This window comes from Oryctolagus cuniculus, chromosome 9 (assembly GCF_051225735.1).
Source record: "Oryctolagus cuniculus isolate XC-2025 breed Fujian yellow rabbit chromosome 9, ASM5122573v1, whole genome shotgun sequence".
NCBI classification, from domain to species: domain Eukaryota; kingdom Metazoa; phylum Chordata; class Mammalia; order Lagomorpha; family Leporidae; genus Oryctolagus; species Oryctolagus cuniculus.
In genome coordinates this window covers 107,485,986-107,505,706 of record NC_142875.1, presented here as the reverse complement: position 1 = coordinate 107,505,706, position 19,721 = coordinate 107,485,986, and the positions used below count along the sequence as shown (strand labels likewise).

General features: G+C 39.2%; 1 protein-coding gene across 1 annotated transcript; it reads left to right on the top strand.

Moving 5' to 3' along the window:
• The first annotated feature begins 14,482 nt into the window (after positions 1-14,482).
• Positions 14,483-18,262, top strand: LOC138843651 (oxidized low-density lipoprotein receptor 1-like). The gene is made up of 3 exons (XM_089303321.1): positions 14,483-14,674; positions 17,102-17,296; positions 18,152-18,262. The coding sequence occupies exons 1-3, from the start codon at positions 14,495-14,497 to the stop codon at positions 18,260-18,262; spliced, it is 486 nt and encodes a 161-aa protein (XP_089159447.1). The 5' UTR covers positions 14,483-14,494.
• Positions 18,263-19,721: the final 1,459 nt, after the last annotated feature.

Below are 19,721 nucleotides of genomic sequence, written 5' to 3'. Positions count from 1 at the left end.
CATAGTAATATAGCAATTTTCTTTTTGTTACAGGAGAGAGAGATGAAAACTTTTTTCTAAACCTAGTTATACCTCTAAATAAAGTTTGTACCTGTTTATCTGATGTATTTTAAGACTTCAAGTTTATTCAATTCTATATAATTCATTCAATAACCTTAAATCTGTAATGTACTTATTAATATTTTTATGCCATTAATTTTCAGAAGTCCACATTATTAATGGTAACTTATAGTAGTAAAATAAAATAGATTAGTCAAAAAGAGTAACTGAATCTGTTACAGTGGAGAGTAAGTGATGGAACTAAATGAGGCAGGGTTATCACATAGTGTACCAGAGGATTCTCAATGTCATGGAGCACTGCTCAGTCCCTGCTGGTCACGGGCTACAGCTGGTGAGTGGGTGAGTGAGAGAAAGGGACTTAAATAAGGGAGTCAGGGATGGTCTCAACGAGATAGTGGCATTGGTATAATGATGAAAGGAGGTGAATGAGTAAGGTAAGGGAGCTCTATGATAGGGTAGTATCTTGGAAGGAAGGCCAGCTGATAAAATGAGGTGGGAGTGCATTTGGTTTGCTTGAGGAAACAGCAAGATGGTCTGTGATGCTGAAGCAAAGTTAGGAGACAGAAGTAGTTCAGGAGTGGCAAGGATGAGATTATCTGGGAATGACAGACCGTAGCAAGTCTTTGGCTTCTTCATCAGTACCATGAAACAATTTTGGGGAATTTGAGCCAGGGGATGACAAATACAAGCTTCCTATTTTAAAAGTCCCTCTGGACATGGTATTGTCTTAGATGGTGAATGGGTGATACAGACTGCAATTAAGGGAGTCACACTGAAAGTCAGTTGTAGTCAACCAAGTGAGAGATGGTGGTGGTTTGGTCAAGACAGATAGGGAGGGCACTGGGGAAATGGACCCAGATTCCAGACCTACTGTGAAAATGTGTGAGAGAAAGAGAATCAGAGATGACTTCCATGTTTTAGTCCAGCAATGTTGACAGTAGAGCTGTCAATAACTATTTTTTTTACAGGCAGAGTGCACAGGGAGAGAGAGAGAGACAGAGAGAAAGGTCTTCCTTTTGCCGTTGGTTCACCCTCCAATGGCTGCTGTGGCCGGCGCACCGCGCTGATCCGAAAGCAGGAGCCAGGTGCTTATCCTGGTTCCCATGGGGTGCAGGGCCCAAGCACTTGGGCCATCCTCCACTGCACTCCTGGGCCACAGCAGAGAGCTGGCCTGGAAGAGGGGCAACCAGGACAGAATCCAGTGCCCCGAACGGGACTAGAACCCAAGTGTGCCGGCGCAGCAAGGAGGATTAACCAACTGAGCCGCGGCGCCAGCCTGTCATTAACTATTATGGGGAGCATCAGGCATTCAGTATTATATATAAGTTTCATAAATGTATTATACATTTTGATTTCTGCAGGGATGTCACAAAGGCAGGTTAGTACATGATTATGAAATTCATGTAAAAGTTCTGTCCTGGTGATATGTATTTAGTGTGTAAAAGTATAGGAGGGTGTTAACACTATGGTGTAATATTCTGAGGGGTTTTTTTTTAAGATTTATGTTATTTTAGAAAAGAGAGAGAGAGAGAGAAATCTTCCATTTGCTGGTTGACTCACCAAATGGCCAAATTAGCCAGGGATGGGCTAGGCCAAAGGCAGGAGCCAGGAACTTCATTCAGGTCTCTCTTGTGGGTCACAGGAGCCCTAGGACTTGGGCCATCTTCTGCTCTTTTCCCAGGCACATTAACAAGGGGCTGGATTGGAAGTAGAGAAGCCATGGATTGAAACAGAGCTTATATGGGATGCTGACATCACAAACAACAGCTTAGTCCACTGTGCCACAAGGCCAGCCCCGTTGTGAGGGTTTTGATGGCTGGGACATCTAGGGCCTGATCCCTGGAACACCAAATATTTAAGATATTGTGGCAATGAGGATAATTATAAAAGGTTTCTAAGAAAAGCGGTGAGATAGAAAGGAAGAAACCAGGAAAGGACAGATTAAGGTTATGGAGTACATCTACAAGGGCACTACTGAAGAAATACACGGAAGTTAAATGGTTGGTGACACCTTGCCAATAATAATTTTTGTGACTTCAAATTATTCTTATTAGTTATACTCATATATATGGTGGAAAATTCAAATTGCATACTTTCTTCCATGTATCACAGCATAATCATATAACTTTAGAATCCATGTTGAATATTTTCATTGTTCAGCTTCACACAATACCAATGCTCTGTTAGGTGGACCAGACATGAGCTCAGAGGGAGTAAGGTCACCTTGTGTGTGAAATGCCAACCAGCTCCTCCTAGTGCTGAAGGTGAGGAAGGCGCTGTGGCTCCTGCTACCTGCCCATCAATCTGAGTCACAGGACTCTGGAGCTGTCTTTATATCTAATTTGTCACTCACATGATCCTCAGTATTTCCAGAATCTGCCCATCTAAATCCTGCCCACTGTGTCCTTTCCACCTCTTCCCCTTCTCCAATCATTCTGTAGCATGGCTGTACCTTAGATTTAGAAATACTTACACCTTCTGATTTAGCACCTATACACCTGTGGAGGGTTTTGGATTCATTGAAGTAATCACACACACGCATACCCACACACATTTTTAGATTGTGATAATAAAACTTTTCTCAAGGAATGTCTTTCTAAAACAAATATATTCTCTGACACAGGGATTTTCATCATACAACTAAAGTGGATGAAAAATGTGGATGCCTCAAGCCACATTCTATTGATAGTGCTGATTGCAAAAGACATTTTCGTTACATTTGTGAAAAGAACGATTCCTTCTTCATTAATTAGTACAGCCATCATGGAAAGCAGTATGGAGAGTCCTCACAAAACTGAAAATGTATCTACAACACGACTCAGCCAACCCTCTTCTAGGAACACATTCCACAGAAATGAAGTCAACAATGAGAGATGCCTGCGCTCCCACGTTTTTAAAAACCCAGTGCTTCACAGCAAATATATGGACTAAACCTTGACGTCCATCAACTGATTACTGTATGAATAAAATGTGATACAGGTATATGTATATTCATGATGAACTATTATTCAGCTACAAAACATAAAATCCTGACATTTGGAAGAAATGAATGGAAGTGGAGATCATTATGAAACTGAAATAAGGCAGACACAGAAAGACAAATATCACATTTTCTCTCATATGTGGACATTAATATATAAAGTAGAAAAACTATGTGGATATTTTATTACTTAATTTATAGTATATGTGTAGATAGAAGCATATTTTTCATGGAACTGTATCATATACATAACAATGCACCTTTTTCCTCACTTCATAGTCATTGACATGAATCTCATATTATGTGCTGTTAAAACCCTGTTTTCAAGAAAAATGGATGTATATATGCATATAATAACCACATATGAAGTGAATGTGGCAAAATGTTAAAATTGTTAAATCTTAAAATAAATTTTATAAATAAATAAGTTTAAACAAATATATATTTCATTTTTGAATAACTCATGGAGAGTTTTTTATGTTTTTTGGGAATACTTAACTTGTTTTCAATATGTAATGATCCATAAAGTATACTGGTTCTTCTATCACCTCAGACATTTATTATTTCTTTATGTTGGGAACATTCAAAATCATCTTTACTAACTAACTTTTTTTAAAGATTTATTTATTTATTTTTATTTGAAAGTCAGAGTTACACAGAGAGAGGAGAGGCAGAGAGAGAAAGAGGTCTTCCATTTGATGGTTCAATCCCCAAATGGCCACAATGGCTGGAGCTGCGCTGATCCAACGCAGGAACCAGGAGCTTCTTCCAGGTCTTCCACACGGGTGCAGGGGCCCAAAGACTTGGGCCATCTTCTACTGCTTTCCCAGGCGATAGCAGGGAGCTGGATCAGATGTGGAGCAGCCGGCTCTCAAACCAGTGCCCATATGGGATGCTGGTGCTTCAGGCCAGAGCGTTAACCCACTGCACCACAACGCTGGCCCCAGTAACTAACTTGTATTCTACTAATTCTTATAGGACATTAGACATTATTTCTCATATCCAGTTGCACCTCTAAACTAATAAACAATCCTCTCTCCATTACTTTCTCTGTTACTTGCTTCCAAGGCTCTTATAATCACTATTCTATTTAATGAAAGTATTTTAGCTTCCATATAAAAGTGAAAAATTTAGTATTTGTATTTCTCTATTGATTTATTTCACTAAAAATAATGTATTCCAATTCCATCTATGCTGCTGCAAATGACAGAATTCCATTCTATTTCAAGAATTAGTAATAGTCCCTATACATACAAACAATGTTTTCATCCATTAACAGTCACTGTGGTTGGTCTCATATCTTGATTATTGTGAACAGTCTGAAATAAACAGGCAAGTGCACAGAGTCTTTTTTTTTTTTTTTTGACAGGCAGAGTGGACAGTGAGAGAGAGAGACAGACAGAGAGAAAGGTCTTCCTTTTACCATTGGTTCACCCTCCAATGGCCACCATGGCTGGCACACCGCAGCCGGTGCACTGCAGCCAGCGCACCGCGCTGATCCAAAGGCAGGAGCCAGGTGCTTCTCCTGGTCTCCCATGCAGGTGCAGGGCCCAAGGACTTGGGCCATCCTCCACTGCACTCCCAGGCCATAGCAGAGAGCTGGACTGGAAGAGGGGCAACAAAGGCAGAATCCGGCACCCCGACCGGGACTAGAACCCAGTGTGCCAGTGCCGCAGGTGGAGAATTAGCCTATTGAACTGTGGCACCAGCAAGTGCAGAGATTCTTCAATATACTGATGTGAATTCCTTTGGATACATATGAAGTTGTGGGATTGCTGTATCATATAATAATACTATTTTCAGTGAGAATTAATTTTTGATGTGGTCACTAGTAGAGTGGTGGAAACATCCCTACTTGATGAATTCCTAGTCTTCTATTGATGGTTTCTGAGAAACTCGCTATTTTGGATCCAGCCCCCCTTATGGAGTCTGGGTTAAATATTTTTGCCCTTAATAGTCTCATGTAAACTACAATCAAACACAAGATTTCTGTTTAATTCCCTTTTTTGTATTCTATATCAATCACTAAATATCAGAGAAACCACAGATTTCTCTTTTGGAGACTGGTTTATTTCACTAAGCATAATGGTGTCTAGTTGAATCTATTTTATTGCCAAAGACAGGATTTCACTCTTGTTTATGGTTGAGCAATATTCCCAAAGTATACATCCCACATCTAGGTTTATTCCATATCTTATCTATTGTGAAATGAGCTGCAATAGCATGAGTTTAATTACTTTGTGTTTATAACAATTGTCTTCTCTCTTTCCCTCCATCTTTATTTCACTTTTTATTTTTTGATATTTGTTTATTTATTTGAAAGGCAGAGTTACAGACAGAAGGAGAGACAAAGAGATAGGTCTTCTATCTGCTGGTTCATACCCTACATGGCCGCAATGACTGTAGCTTGGCCAGTCTACAGTAAGGAGCCAGGAGCTTCATCTGGACCTCCACATGGGTACAGGAATCCAAGCACTTGGGCCATCTTCCACTGTCTTCCCAGACCATTATCAGAGAGCCGGATCTGAAGTGGAGCAGCTGGGACTCAAACCAGTGCCCATATGGGATTCCAGTGACACAGATGGAGGGTTAACCTACTATGCCACAGTGCCAGTCCCTGTATCCTCTCTTAATCTCTAAATTCTATGCTTAACTCCTTAATAAAACTTTATTTTGTCATATAAATATTTTTAAAATATTGACTATCATTTCTAATAAAACAATATATTCTTATTTTAGAAAATAATGTATCTGCATTCTAGTCTCCAAAGTAAAACTTGTTACTATGGTATATTTATTTTTTTTTCACAGCATTTTCACCTTTGCATAGTTAAAAATAGTACTAAATGTGACTGGTGACCAGATGTTTTTAACTCAAAATGTGATTTCTTAATTTGTGCATTATTAACATCTGAGTTGGTGTAGAGCACCCATATCCTATGTGTAAAGAGTAGAGATGTCCACATACAACATAGTCACTTAAACATATTTAATACAAATAAATATGTAGATAATTAAAGTTATTTTTCAAAGAATACCATGGCCTTGAGCTGTTCTTCCACCAGAACAGGTTGGAAGAACACATTTATTAATTTCAACTATGAACATTTACTTTCCTGAACAGGTCTGTAGGAGAAATCTATCAGAACTTCAGAAGTATAACTGAAGCTAAGGTTTGATGTATATTTTAAAAGACAATAAAACTTTTGAATAATATTCATATAAGTGACACAGTAAAAAGTTACAATTTCAATTTTCAATGGAGAATTTGAGGGCTGCATGGAAGAGAGAATGGCTGATTGCAAAATGTTCATGGTTTTGTAGAATTCCAGGAATCCTACAAATGTGTACCTTCAACCAGATTTCACTATGTTTCTAGAAAAACATCTGTTTGCTCTTTGAAATAGCACCTGTACTTCAAATCATCTATCATTGGAAATAGGAGTCATCATAGCACAATGTGACTTGGAGTCAGAAATGTTAAATATTTGAAGAAAAGAAACTTAATGCTTTTTAATTATCTCTTTTTCTTTCCAATAACTTTCTGTACAATTTTATAACACTTATTAGAAAAATCTAAATGAAATGTAAATACTCTTTGGAACATAATTTACCAATCCTAACAAAAACTAATCTGCAGTTTGTTAACTGCTAAAAAAGTTGAACTTTTTAAAAATTGTTTATTTATTTGAACAAAAGAGTTATGGGTGGGGGGAGAGAGAGAGAGAGAGAGAGAGAGAGAGAGAGAGAGAGAGAATCTTCCATCTACTGGTTCACTCCACAAATAGCTGTAATGGACAGTTAAGGCAGAAGCCAGGAGCTTCATCTGGCTATCTCACATGGGTGGCAACCAGCCCATTTAGGATGCCAGGGTTATGGGCTGTGGCTTAACCCACTGCAACACAACACCAGCCCAATAACATTTAAATAAGTCAAAACATTCCAAAAAGAAACATCAAGGATTGGATGGGAGGAATGACAGTTTATTTTTAATATTCAGGGAAAATTATTCAAGTTAGAAGACAAATTTCGAGACTGCTGCCACGGCTCACTAGGCTAATCCTCTGCCTGCAGCACCGGCACTCTGGATTCCAGACCTGGTTGGGCACCGGTTCTGTCCCAGTTGCTCCTCTTCCAGTCTATCTGTCTACTGTGGCCCGGGAGGGCAGTTGAGGATGGCCCAAGTGCTTGGGCCCTGCACCCACATGGGAGACCAGGAGGAAGCACCTGGCTCCTGGCTTCAGATCGGCGCAGCGCCAGCCATAGTGGACATTTGGGGGGTGAAACAACGGAAGAAAGACCTTTCGATCTGCCTCTCTCTCTCACTGTCTAACTTGCCTGTCAAAGAAAAAAATAAAAAGAAAAGGAAAAAAAAATTTTACAGGCAGACTGGACAGTGAGAGAGAGAGAGAGAAAGGTCTTCCTTTGCCGTTGGTTCACCCTCCAATGGCCGCCACGGCCAGCGTGGTGCAGCCGGCACACCGAGCTGATCCGAAGCCAGGAGCCAGGTGCTTCTCCTGTTCTCCCATGGGGTGCAGGGCCCAAGCACTTGGGCCATCCTCCACTGCACTCCCGGGCCACAGCAGAGAGCTGGCCTGGAAGAGGGGCAACCAGGACAGAATCCGGTGCCCCGACCGGGACTAGAACCCAAGTGTGCTGGCGCAGCAAGGAGGAGGATTAACCTACTGAGCCGCGGCACCAGCCTGTCATTAACTATTATGGGGAGCATCAGGCATTCAGTATTATGTATAAGTTTCATAAATGTATTATACATACAAGAGACGTATGAAAAAATGATCAGGATCACTAGCATCAGGGAATTGCAAATTAAAGCCCCAATGAGGTTTGACTTGAATAGCTCTACTACAGAAATCAACAAACAACATGCTGGTGAGATGTGGGAAAAGGGTATCCTAATCCACTGTTGGTGGGAATGTACACTGAACAGCCACGCTGGAAGACAGTATGGAGATACCTCAGAAATCTTAACATAGACACCGTATGACCCAGTCATCCCATTTCTGGAAATTTACCCAAATGAAATGAAATCAGCATTTGAAACTTATCTGTACCTATGGTTATTGCAGCCCAACTATCAAGGGCTAAGATGTGGAATCAACCCACATATCTGTCAAACAAAGACTGGATAAAGAAATTGTGGCTAGGTACACCATGGGATACACGCAGTGAAAAAAAAATGAAATCATGTCATGTGCAACAAAATTAATGCAACTGGAAAACGTCATACTTAGTGAAATAACCAGTCCCAAAAAGACAATACCATATACTCTCCTTGATCTATGGTAACTAATAGAGTACCTAAGATGTTATCCATGGAAGTGAAATTGACACTTTGAGAGGCGATGACTTTGAATAGCACTTATCTCAACTGTTGAGGAACAGGTTTTTTTTTATTATTATTTGTTGAATACTTTACTTAGTGTACTATTATGTGTATAATGTTAATTGAAAATAAATCTTAGGGCTGGCTCTGTGGCTCAATAGGTTAATCCTCCGCCTGCAGCGCTGGCACACTCTGGGTTCTAGTCCCAGTCAGGGTGCCTAATTCTGTTCCGGTTGCTCCTCTTCCAGTCCAGCTCTCTGCTGTGGTCCGGGCAGACAGTGGAGGATGGCCCAATTACTTGGGCCCTGCAAGTGAATGGGAGACCAGGAGAAGCACCTGGCTCCTGGCTTCAGATCAGCATGGTGCGCCAGCCGCAGCGCGCCGGCCACAGCTGCCATTGGGGGATGAACCAACGCAAAAAAGGAAGACATTTCTCTCTATCTCTCTCTCTCACTGTCCACTCTGCCTGTCAAAAAAAAAAAAATAGTTCTTAGTCAAAAATAAAAAGGGGAATATGAAAGGGCAGAGGAAAAAGGATGGGAGTGTGAGTGGGAGGCACGGAAGGGTGGGAAGAATGACTGTTCCTAAATTTGTATGTATGAAATACATAGAGTCTGTATACTTTAAATAAAAGGTTTCTAAGTAATTAAAGAAGCTTTGTGGGTAAAAGAGCTTTTTCTTGGTTACTAGCAGAAAACAAGTTAGCCAACTTAGTGACCATGAAGCATGGAAATGGGAGTAAAAACAAGATCAGCACTTCCTGTAGTGTGTATATTGATATATATATATATATGTGTGTATATATATATATATATATATATATATATGAGGCTTAGGTTTAGGTATGAAAAGAGAAAGTTAAAGTATGAGTTAAATATGGCTTATTATAATATGTGCTAAGAATAGCTCCAGAAACCTCTATTTTTAGAGCAAACTACTGTGTTAAATTATATAATTAAATATATTTTTGAATTCTCTTACAAAGCAACAAAGAAAAGTCAGAGTTACAGAGAGTGAAACAGAGAAAAGAAAGAGGTCTTCCATCTGCTGGTTCATTCCCCAAGTGGCAATAATTACCAGGGCTGGGCTAGGCTGAAACCAGGAGCCAGGAGCTTCATTCGGGTCTCCCACATAGGTGGTAGAGTTCCAAAGACTTAGACACCTTCTTCTGCTTTTCCCAGGCCATAAGTTGGGAGCTGGATCAAAAGTGGAGCCGCTGAGACCCGAACCAGTAGCTACATGAGATGCTGGAATCATAGGCAGCATTTTTATCCGTTGTGGCACAAAGCCACCCCCAGTAATTCCATTCTTAACCTGCTCACTTTTTTGAGTCAAAAATTCTCAGATAACAGCTCTTTGAAGGCTTACAACGCTTTCTCTGTAATGACATATTCCATGTATATATTGGTCTTAAAGAGTTCATGGAAAATATATGATGATATTACTATGCTTCTTTTAAGAAGCAACTTTTAATTTTGAGGAAATCTTAGATTTATAGAAAAGTGGCAGAGATAACACAGAGAGTTCACATACTCTCCTCAACTTGCTTCCCCTCATGTAATCATCCTGCATTACCAAAAGTGATACATCATACATTTGTCAAATCCAGGTGTCCCCTGTTGGTCTGTCACCATTAATTATGGGCCAGACTTGATCAGGTCTCATTCATTTCTCCATGGATGTCTTTTGGCTCCAGGATGCAATCGAGGTTCCCACAATGCATTTACGCATCATGTCTCCTTCATTTCCTAGCCATGTTCACGTACTTTTGATGCCACCTAGTAAGCAATAATACACTAAATATTTTTAACATCTCTGGAAAATTAAACACTTCAGAAAGTTTTTTTTTTGCATTGTCACTTCCGCCAAAATGGCATTTAAATGATTGCTAGAAAACCATAGGAGAGTTATTTGACATTTCCTGTATGAAACCTAACTCAACTTACTATAATTTCATAACTGTATACTTGAGATGGGAAGTATGGAAAACAGCATGAGCAGTTGTCGGTATGAGAAAGCATCTTACTTTTTACCATGGCCCTGTTTCTGCTGACACTTTTATGATACTGTAGATGCAAAATAAAAAGTGATTAGAGGAAGCAAACAAAAGCCTAATATTTCAGACATTAATGACAAAACTGTAAAAATGCTCCTAATTAGAATGACTATATTGATATATTAGTTACTGAGCAAAAATTGCATGTAACATACTCTTAGTGTCAGAAATGAAGCAGACCATGTCCTCTCATTTTTTATTCCTTGTTCACACAGATTCTTATCTATTTCCTAAATAACTAATTTGTCCTTATCTTTACATTGTAATATAACAGACTATTGAGCTAGTCATTTCTCACACTCATTTAAATTTTTACCAACTTTAAAATAAAAATCCATGAAAATAGAAGTTTATAAGAAGTAATTTAAAAATTAAAAATGTTTTCTCCTGGAGTTTTGTTTTTGATAATTTATTTCAAAATTGTATGCATTCCAGGTTCATATATTTAAACTGTTCTGTTGCTATGTTTCCATGAGCAGTTCTCCCGTTCTTGTTTTATGAACTAAGATATTCATTTCATCCCGGGTTATATCTTGGTTTCTACTACGTTATCAATGCTTCATGACAATGTAATTTTTTTTTCTTTTTTGGAATTGTGATTCCAGCTAGGTTAACTTGATGCTAAATAATGACACACGAATAGTACTTCAGTGGACCTTAGAGAATATATGAATTTCATGTAGAAAAGAAGTAAAAAAAAATATTCTGAGAGGTGCTAAAAATAGATTGGTATTTTGGGGTGTAAGGTGTGTGGGTGTTTTAATGACAGGTGAGAGCTTTGGTGACAATACAATTAGCCAATGAATAATAGTTGTTAGATTAGAGATTTATGTTAGCTGAACAGAATAATAATTATCTCTGAGCCTGGAAGATCATAATTCCTGGCATGCCTAAAAACTAATGTTTGCCTTTAAGAGAAAGTTTGGTTGCCTGGAGTATTAAAAAAAAAAAAATTCCTCAATACATTTATTTATGTCAGAGACCTGCCTCCTGAAAAGAGTTCCTAGTAGCAAAATAGAGGAAGCCAAAAGCAAATCTTAAAAAAAAAGGGGGGGGATAGAGAATCTAGCTTTGCTGCTGTTATTTTAAAGGGACAGAAGAGGGAAGGAATTTCAAGACACAGGAAAATACCTTCAACATAAATAAAGGAGGAAGCTGATACAGACATGGATTTCAGCTGATGTTACTCACTTTCTTGAGAATTAAAAGTGTGAGAACATTGAGAGCTTATTAGGTGTGAAGATCCATGTGTTGGATCTGAAGAAAACAATTGCTTTTTTTACAAACTAGAACCCACTTCTAGGGTTAAATAGGGCATAGGGCTGCTCAGTGGATTAAACAAATAGCTTTTGAATTTTGACAGTTATAGATGTAATTAGTGGACCAGAAGATTTTGACTTTGATGCTTTAAAAAGAGCTGTATTTAAGCCCATTCAACATTTTAAGTCTTTCTGTTACTACAGGTCTCTTCCTTATTTAAGAGAATCTGTTTCTTCAGATAATTTGAAGAGAATACAAGTGGAAAAAGTGCTGTTTTAAATCAATCAACCTAGGATTGTATACATTTATATTTACTGAAAATCAAGCAGTCTGGATATTTTTATGGTCACTTTTTTAACATATAGGCCAATGTTTGCGCATATTTGACATTTCTCTGTGTTTACCAGTTATATAACAGTTCCAGATTTTCCATATACTATAAAAGGGAAATTGGAGAACACAGGCTAGGCAGGATATGGGTGTTTCTCTTTTCATATTTTACAGGTTTAGAAATGTTATTGTTAACTGTTCCCTAATCTCATGTCTTTTTTTTTTTCATTTTCCAAGCTCTATAGTAATTGCTGTAGTTAGATTTTAAATGTTCATACAACTTCATTTTATTCTTGATGGCCTTTCTGACACTTGGGGGTGACAAGTGAGACACTGACACCACTGGAAACTTTCTGTGTGGGAATATCAGTGTCATGTGATCGTCTGCACCTTCACACAAGGTCTCTATGAGGGACGGTCTCACACATCAGGACCCGCCTGGTCTCACAGCAGAGGTAAAGCCAGCAGAGCCGGGACGTGCTCGCCTGCTTCTGACCAAGCCTGTGCTCCAGCTGGGTCATCCCAAGGTACAGACACAGACAGCAGCTACTGTGGGTGTGTGAGTCCATCTCCATGTCGCCTCTCACCCTGCTGATGGCAGAGGAATAGAGCAGCACTTGGTACAGGAGAGATATGTAGAAAAGTGGGGTTAAACTATGATCCATGTTAACATCTAAAGTTACCTTTATTCTAGAGGAGAGGGGAGGAGTGGATCAGAATGAGAATTTGTCAAAAGAATTAAATAGTCAGACATGAAAGCTTTTAAAATTGTCATATGTTTTGAAGTATATTTATTTCCTTTTATAAGACATTATATATGTACTTTTATTTCTCATCACAATGGATGCTATTTATCTGGCTAGCAATGAATAACCCAAACTTTAAATTACCTTAGCATGATGTCACTTGTGATAAAGTTTGTAATTTTTGTTAATATGATTATTTTCTATCAAGAGAAATCTAGTCTAATATTTACCAATTCATTTTGTTGATATTTATGTATGTAGATATAAGACAAAAATAACTGCACAAAAATCAGTTATCTCAGAAAATATATGACCTTGTGTTAAGTTTTTTTAGTATTTTATTTATTTATTTGGGAGGCAGAGTTACAAGCAGTGAGAGGGAGAGATAGAGAGAAGTATTCTATCCAATGGTTCACTCCCCAGTTGGCCGCAACGGCTGGAGCGGCAGATCCGAAGCCAGGAGCCAGGAGCTTCTTCCCAGTCTCAACGCAGTAGCAGCGGCCCAAGATCTTGGGCCATCTTCTGCTGCTGTCCCAGGTCACAGCAGAGAGCTGGACTGGAAGAGGAGCAGCAGGGACTAGAACGGGCACCCATATGGGATGCCGGTGCCACAGAGGGAGGATTAACCCACTGCGCCCTGGCACAGGCCTCTGGAGTTAAGATTTACATTTTTTTTAATTGGGAATATGTGTTTCTCATCTATAATTTGAAAAACGTAGCATTATGTAGACTCGCTGTTAGAATTACAAGTGATGCTTATCTCAGTTAATGATACTTTCATATGCACCAACCTTGAATCCAATCATTTCTTCATTTTTCTCAACTCTGAGTTCATGTTCATGAAGGTCATTGACTATCAGGAGGATGAGATAAATGAGTGCTGGGGTGTGAGAGAATATGACTCAGCAGTGTGGAGTGTTCATTGAATTAGTGTGTGTGTGGCTGTGTGTATCATTCATGTAGGTGGTGCCTCTGTCATATTGTGGTGATCATTTGGACCTAATACATGTACTGAGTGTCAAGTATAATTTTTCAAGAGAGGGTATAAATCTGATATTTATGTACAAATTATATCCATTTCCAAATTTTGGCAACTAATTAAGTTACTTTAAAGCAGTTTAAAAGTTTAATACAGTATGTCCATAAACTGAATAGGATCTCTCTTCTAAAACATCACAAAAAGGAATTTAAATCACTTTTTCCTGGCCAGCATTGTGATGGGGTGGGTTGAGTCAGCAGCTGCCATGCCAGTTCCCATATCAAAGTGCTCGATTGTGCCCTTGCTGCTCTGCTTCAGATCCAGCTCCCTGCTACTGTGCCTGAGATGACAGCACAAGATGAGCCAAGAGTCTGGACCTCAGCTACCCATGTGGGAAACCTGATGGAGCTCCTGGTTCCTGGTTTCAGCCTGGCCCAGCCCCTACCACCCAGCCATCTGGGGAGTGAACCAGTGGAGAGAAATTCTCTTTCTTTCTCTCCATCTCTCTCTCTCTATGGAACTCTGCCATTCAGATAAATAGAATAATTTTTTTAAAAATCTTTTCTGTTATTTCCAGAATTACAGTGATCTTAATTCACTTTCTACAAAGGCCTGAGCATATATCATTCCTGTAGCTCTCCCTGTTACTCATGAATCATATTCCCGATTTTAGCTCAATCTATTATGTCTCCTGAAATATCTCTGGTCCTTTCTGTGTTTTAGCCTGAAACTCTTAGAAATGACTGAGGAGAAAGTTACATACTCAGAACTGAAATTGTCTCATGCAAAGAAAAAGGAGGGCAAAAGACATCTAGCTCACAAAAAAAGAGGTAACTTTTCTTGTTTTCTGATTTCTGAAAATATAATGTATGTAGAAAAAATTAACATATTTAAAAACCATATCTATTCGATATGGATTGTCTAGTTCCTTAATTATTTTATATATTGGGAGATCCATTTATGTGTAATATCCATGAGATTTTTTATTAAGAAGAATATGTGATTTTAATGCTAAATTCCAGCATAAATGTTCATTCTGCTTAGGTTCTTATCTGTTTAACAAGCTCATTATATACCCCCCATTATTAACTTTTTACAGAAAATCCATGCACAGTAATCCTGGGCATCATCTGTGCTCTGCTCCTGCTGGCAAGCATAGGGTTAGGATATATGTGTGAGTATGTGCACCTGTGTGGATGTGGGAGGCAATAAGAAAAAGAGAAGGAAATTGATTAGTCCAAGAAAATGTGGATTTTAAAAAGAAGAAGTCTTTTATTGGCCAGCGCACAGCTCACTAGGCTAATCCTCTGCCTGTTGCACTGGCATACTGGGTTCTAGGCCCGATTGGGGCGACGGAATCTGTCCTGGTGGCTCCTCTTCCAGTCCCGTTCTCTGCTGTGGCCCGGGAAGGCAGTGGAGGATGGCCCAAGTGCTTGGGCCCTGCACCTGCATGGGAGACCAGGAGGAAGCACCTAGCTCCTGGCTTAGGATCCACGCAGCGCGCCAGTCACAGCGGCCATTTGGGTGGTCAACCAACGGAAGGAAGACCTTTCTCTCTCTCTCTCTCTCTCTCACTGTCTAACTCTGCCTGTCAAAAAAAAAAAAAAAAGGCTTTTAGTTTTTTAGTTTTTCTTTTTAGTTGTGGTCTAGAATATGGACACTGTAATAGATTGCTGAAATGGAGGAAAACTTATGCCTATTGTGAATGTGACATAAGGGACTATGTATTTGATATTGATAGATTTTTTTTTGACAGGCAGCGTGGACATTGAGAGAGAAAGACAGAGAGAAAGGTCTTCCTTTGCAGTTGGTTCACCCTGCAATGGCCGCCACGGCCGGCGCGCTGCAGCTGGCGCACCGCGCTGATCCGATGGCAGGAGCCAGGTACTTATCCTGGTCTCCCATGGGGTGCAGGGCCCAAGCACCTGGGCCATCCTCCACTGCACTCCCGGGCCACAGCAGAGAGCTGGCCTGGAAGAGGGGCAACCGGGACAGAATCCGGTGCCCCGACCGGGACTAGAACCCGGTGTGCCGGCGCCGCTAGGTGGAGGATTAGCCTAGTGAGCCGCAGCGCCGGCCAATATTGATGGATTTTTACAACCAGATATGAAATTTAATGTTGGAGCATAGGGGCATCATTGGAAATGAAGATTCTGTGTGTAACACACACTTGAGTGATTTTTTTCAAATTATTTATTTGAGGGAGTGATGGAGAAAGAAAGGGACAAAGATCCCACCTGCTCGTTTTCAAAGTTTTAAAGCCTGCAACAGCGGGGACTGGGCTGCGTCACAGAAATGGGACAGAAAAGCAATCTGCTCATGTGGGTGTCAGCGACCCATTCACTTTGAGTCATCACCACTGCCTCCCAGCATCTCCATGAACAGGAAGCTGGAATCAGGAACTGGAACGAGGATGCAAACCTAGGTGCCTGATATGGAAAATAGGCATTCTAAAAAAATAGAACAATATGCTTTTTATTTTACATTTTTATTCTCAACTTAATGGAAGAAACTGCTGTTTCTCTCGTAGACTTTTAACTTTCCTTTTGCACATTAGAAATAGCTATATTAACTAATATGCCGTGCATATTATATGCATTCATTATACATACAGGCAAATCCCTTATGTCAAAGTGTAAATGCTAAATGGAGTCACATGCTGAGAAATCATTATTTAAGATGGCATAAAAACTATTTCAAGTTTTTAATTTTGTTTGTTTTGTATTTTATAAAATGACCACTACTTTTTATGTGCCTTAGAAATCATAGATTTCAAGTTAAAATATTGTAGTTATATGCAAAATCTATTTTATGGCCTGACACTTCAAAATATTTTGACTTTTCGTTTTCTATGATCATATTCCCATGTACTCAACATTATATTCTTTCATATCTAGAATTATAGGATATGATCATAATTATCTGTTGAAGTCATTTGTGTTGTTAATTTTGTAATGTGGATTGAAGCTTTTCAGAAGTGTCCTAAATGTACAACACAGGATATGGAAAACACAAAAGAAAAGAATACTTCCTCAGTACAGCTGGAAGACCATTCAGTGGTGCCGTCCGGTAGAGGTTTGTACTCAATCTTTAGGTTAATAGCTGACAGGTTATTTTCATAGACTTACTGCCTTCTGTCCATTTCAATATATAAACTTTAAAAAGTTTATACTGGATCTTATGAGGAGTTTTAGGTTTTAACTTTACTCTCCTCATTAAATCTATTTTTAAAATTATAGTTAACTAAGCATTCGAGTTTGAAAAGATGTTTGGGTACAGGAAAACTCTTCTTTTATGCTAATTCCTTCTGAAGAAAAAATTAAATACCTAAAATCTTATTTTCTAAATGGCCTGGTGTCTTGGGATGGGGTTTGCCTTTTGTTTTGAAGAACGAGGCTGTGGCTTCTTGCAAGGAAGACCCTTTTGCTGGACAAGAAACTGGTACTATTTTTCTAAAGAAGAGGTAACGTGGGAGGAGAGCAGGAATTTATGCCGGAACATGGGTTCTAGCCTTGTGAAGATTGATGACATCCAGGAACTGGTATGTTCACTTAATTAACTTTTATGAGAAGCTTGCGAAGACTGAGTTAGGCTGCCTGTGTAGGCTTTCCTTGAGTCTTATTTGACTGCAGGGTGGAAACACTTGTATTTGTAGAGGAGAAGACATGCTTTAAGGGACCTAAATAATTTCTTTCTAGAGCAGCAGAGGTGGCTTGCTGTATGTGCCATGGAATTATACTGAGTCCTTACTATTTGTGTCTTCACGATTAATGAAACATAAGAAAAATACCTGAATGAGTGAATTAGTTGGCACTTAATTTTAGTGATTCTTTAGAGGCTTAGAATAATAAAGCATATTTTAAAACTTCTTCTACAATATCTCTCTACCTTTCCTAGTGTAAAAAGAGACACCATTAAAATTTTCTTTTTATAGAAGTTAACTAAAGTAGAAAAATAATGGATTGTGTATCTGGGACAGAAAACAAGAGTTAATAGAGAAATGGAGAGAGTAAATTGCATTTAGGAAATAAAATCAATTTTTTGCTTAACATGTGAGTACCCAAGGAAAACATTTAAAATGAATAAAATATAACTGAAATAATTACAAAAACATACACTCCTGTTAGGTTTACAGTGTGTCAGGTCCTTGCATGCATTATTTCAGTGCATGAAAACTTCCAATAAATAATGTCATTCCCATATTTACACAAGGAGAAACTCAAGGAGTTTAGAGATTCAGACTTTCATTTAGGTCTTTCACTTCCATTGATTCTCTGTACAGTAGATGAGCTAGGATTGTCTTAAGTGAAACAATTGGTATTTTGTACAATCCTTTGTAGATAAAAAGTTTTTATTGATGTAATGATTAATACTAGTAATTCTAATTTGTGCACAGAAATTCATTCAATCACAAATCAAATACAGTTACTGGATTGGATTATATAAAAAAGGAGACAAAAATGAGTGGATGTGGCAGGACAGCACGAAACTTGCTCTGCATCTGTAAGTTTGCATTTTACATTCTATGCATTCAGCTATTTTTTTTCTAGACTTTAAAAATGACCTTGGGGCTGGTGCCATGGCGCTGTAGTTTAATCCTCTGTGTTAGGCGCCGGCCTCCCATATGGGGTGCCAGTTCTATTACCGGCTGCCCCTCTTCCAATCCAGCTCTCTGCTGTGGCCTGGGAGGGCAGTAGAGGATGACCCAATTCTTGGGTACCTGTACCCCTGTGAGAGACATGGAGGAGGTACCTGGCTCCTGGCTTCCGATCCGCACAGCTCCGTGGAGTGAACAGCAGGTGGAGGACCTTTCTCTCTCCCTCTCACTGTCTGTACCTCTACCTCTAAAATTAATAAATAAAATCTTTAAAAAAAAATAAAAATGTCCTTAATTCGATGTGATCTCACATCTCAGATGACAACTGAGATGACAAATGAAAATCTCAGAGCCCTAAATAAGCAGCCCCAAAAGGAATTATTTTTTCCATTGACTTAATGGAGAATCCTTCAAAATGCAGTAAATTAACATTGTTCTTTTATGTGACATATGCTGTATTGGCAGGTGAGGTTGGAAGAGAGGGATGAAAACTTGTTTCTCTACCTAGTTCTCCCTTTAAATGCAATTTGTAGCTGTATACCTGCTCTCTGTAAAGGCTGAAGTAGATTCATTTCCAAATAAACCATTAAAATCTTAAATCTAATCTGCAGATTAATATTTTTCATGCTATTGAATTTCAGATGTTCACAAAATTATTGTTAACTCATAATAGTAAAATAACATAGATTTATCCATAATGAGCAAATAAATCTGTGACAATGGCACTAGGGAGTTAGGGGTGGAACTAAATGATTGAGGAAATCACATAGTGTAGTAGAGGATCCTGAGTGCCTTGGAGCACTATTCAGTCCCTGCTGGGTCAGGGAGTACAATTTGTGTGTGGGGAGTGGAAGGAACAGATTTTATGTTTTCAATAGGGGAGACACGGGTGATCTCAATGAGATAATGGTGTTGGTATAATGATTTAAAGAAGGTGAATGAGAAAGCTAGGGGAGCTCTCTGATAGGGTAGCATCCTGGGAAGAAGACCTACTGGTCTAGAGAGAGGAGAACGCATTTGGTTTGCTCATGAAAACAGCAGGAGGATCTGTGATGCGGGAGGAATCTGAGTAAGGAAGGAGAAGTAGGTCAGAGAGATGACATGGATGAGACCTTTTAGGAATGAAAAACCACAGCAAGACTTTGGCTTCTTCATGAGTGTGGTGATTCACTTTTGGGGGATTTTGAGCTGGGGGATGACAAGAACAAGCTTCCTATTTTAGAGTCCCCTGGACACTGTGTGGTCCTTAGGTGGTGAATGGGCGATACAGATTACAATTAAGGGAGTCACACTGAAAGTCAGTTGTCGTCAACCAAGTGAGAAATGGTGGTGGTTTGGTCAGGACAGTTAGGGAGGGTGCTGGGGAAAT

Excerpts from the sequence above, each read along its gene's own strand:
- LOC138843651 (XM_089303321.1), top strand. The coding sequence starts at position 14,495 with ATGACTGAGGAGAAAGTTACATACTCAGAACTGAAATTGTCTCATGCA. Across the intron at positions 14,675-17,101 it reads ATATCTATTCGATATGGATT|ATGGCCTGGTGTCTTGGGAT; the intron begins GTCTAGTTCCTT and ends CTTATTTTCTAA. Across the intron at positions 17,297-18,151 it reads TTGATGACATCCAGGAACTG|AAATTCATTCAATCACAAAT; the intron begins GTATGTTCACTT and ends ATTTGTGCACAG.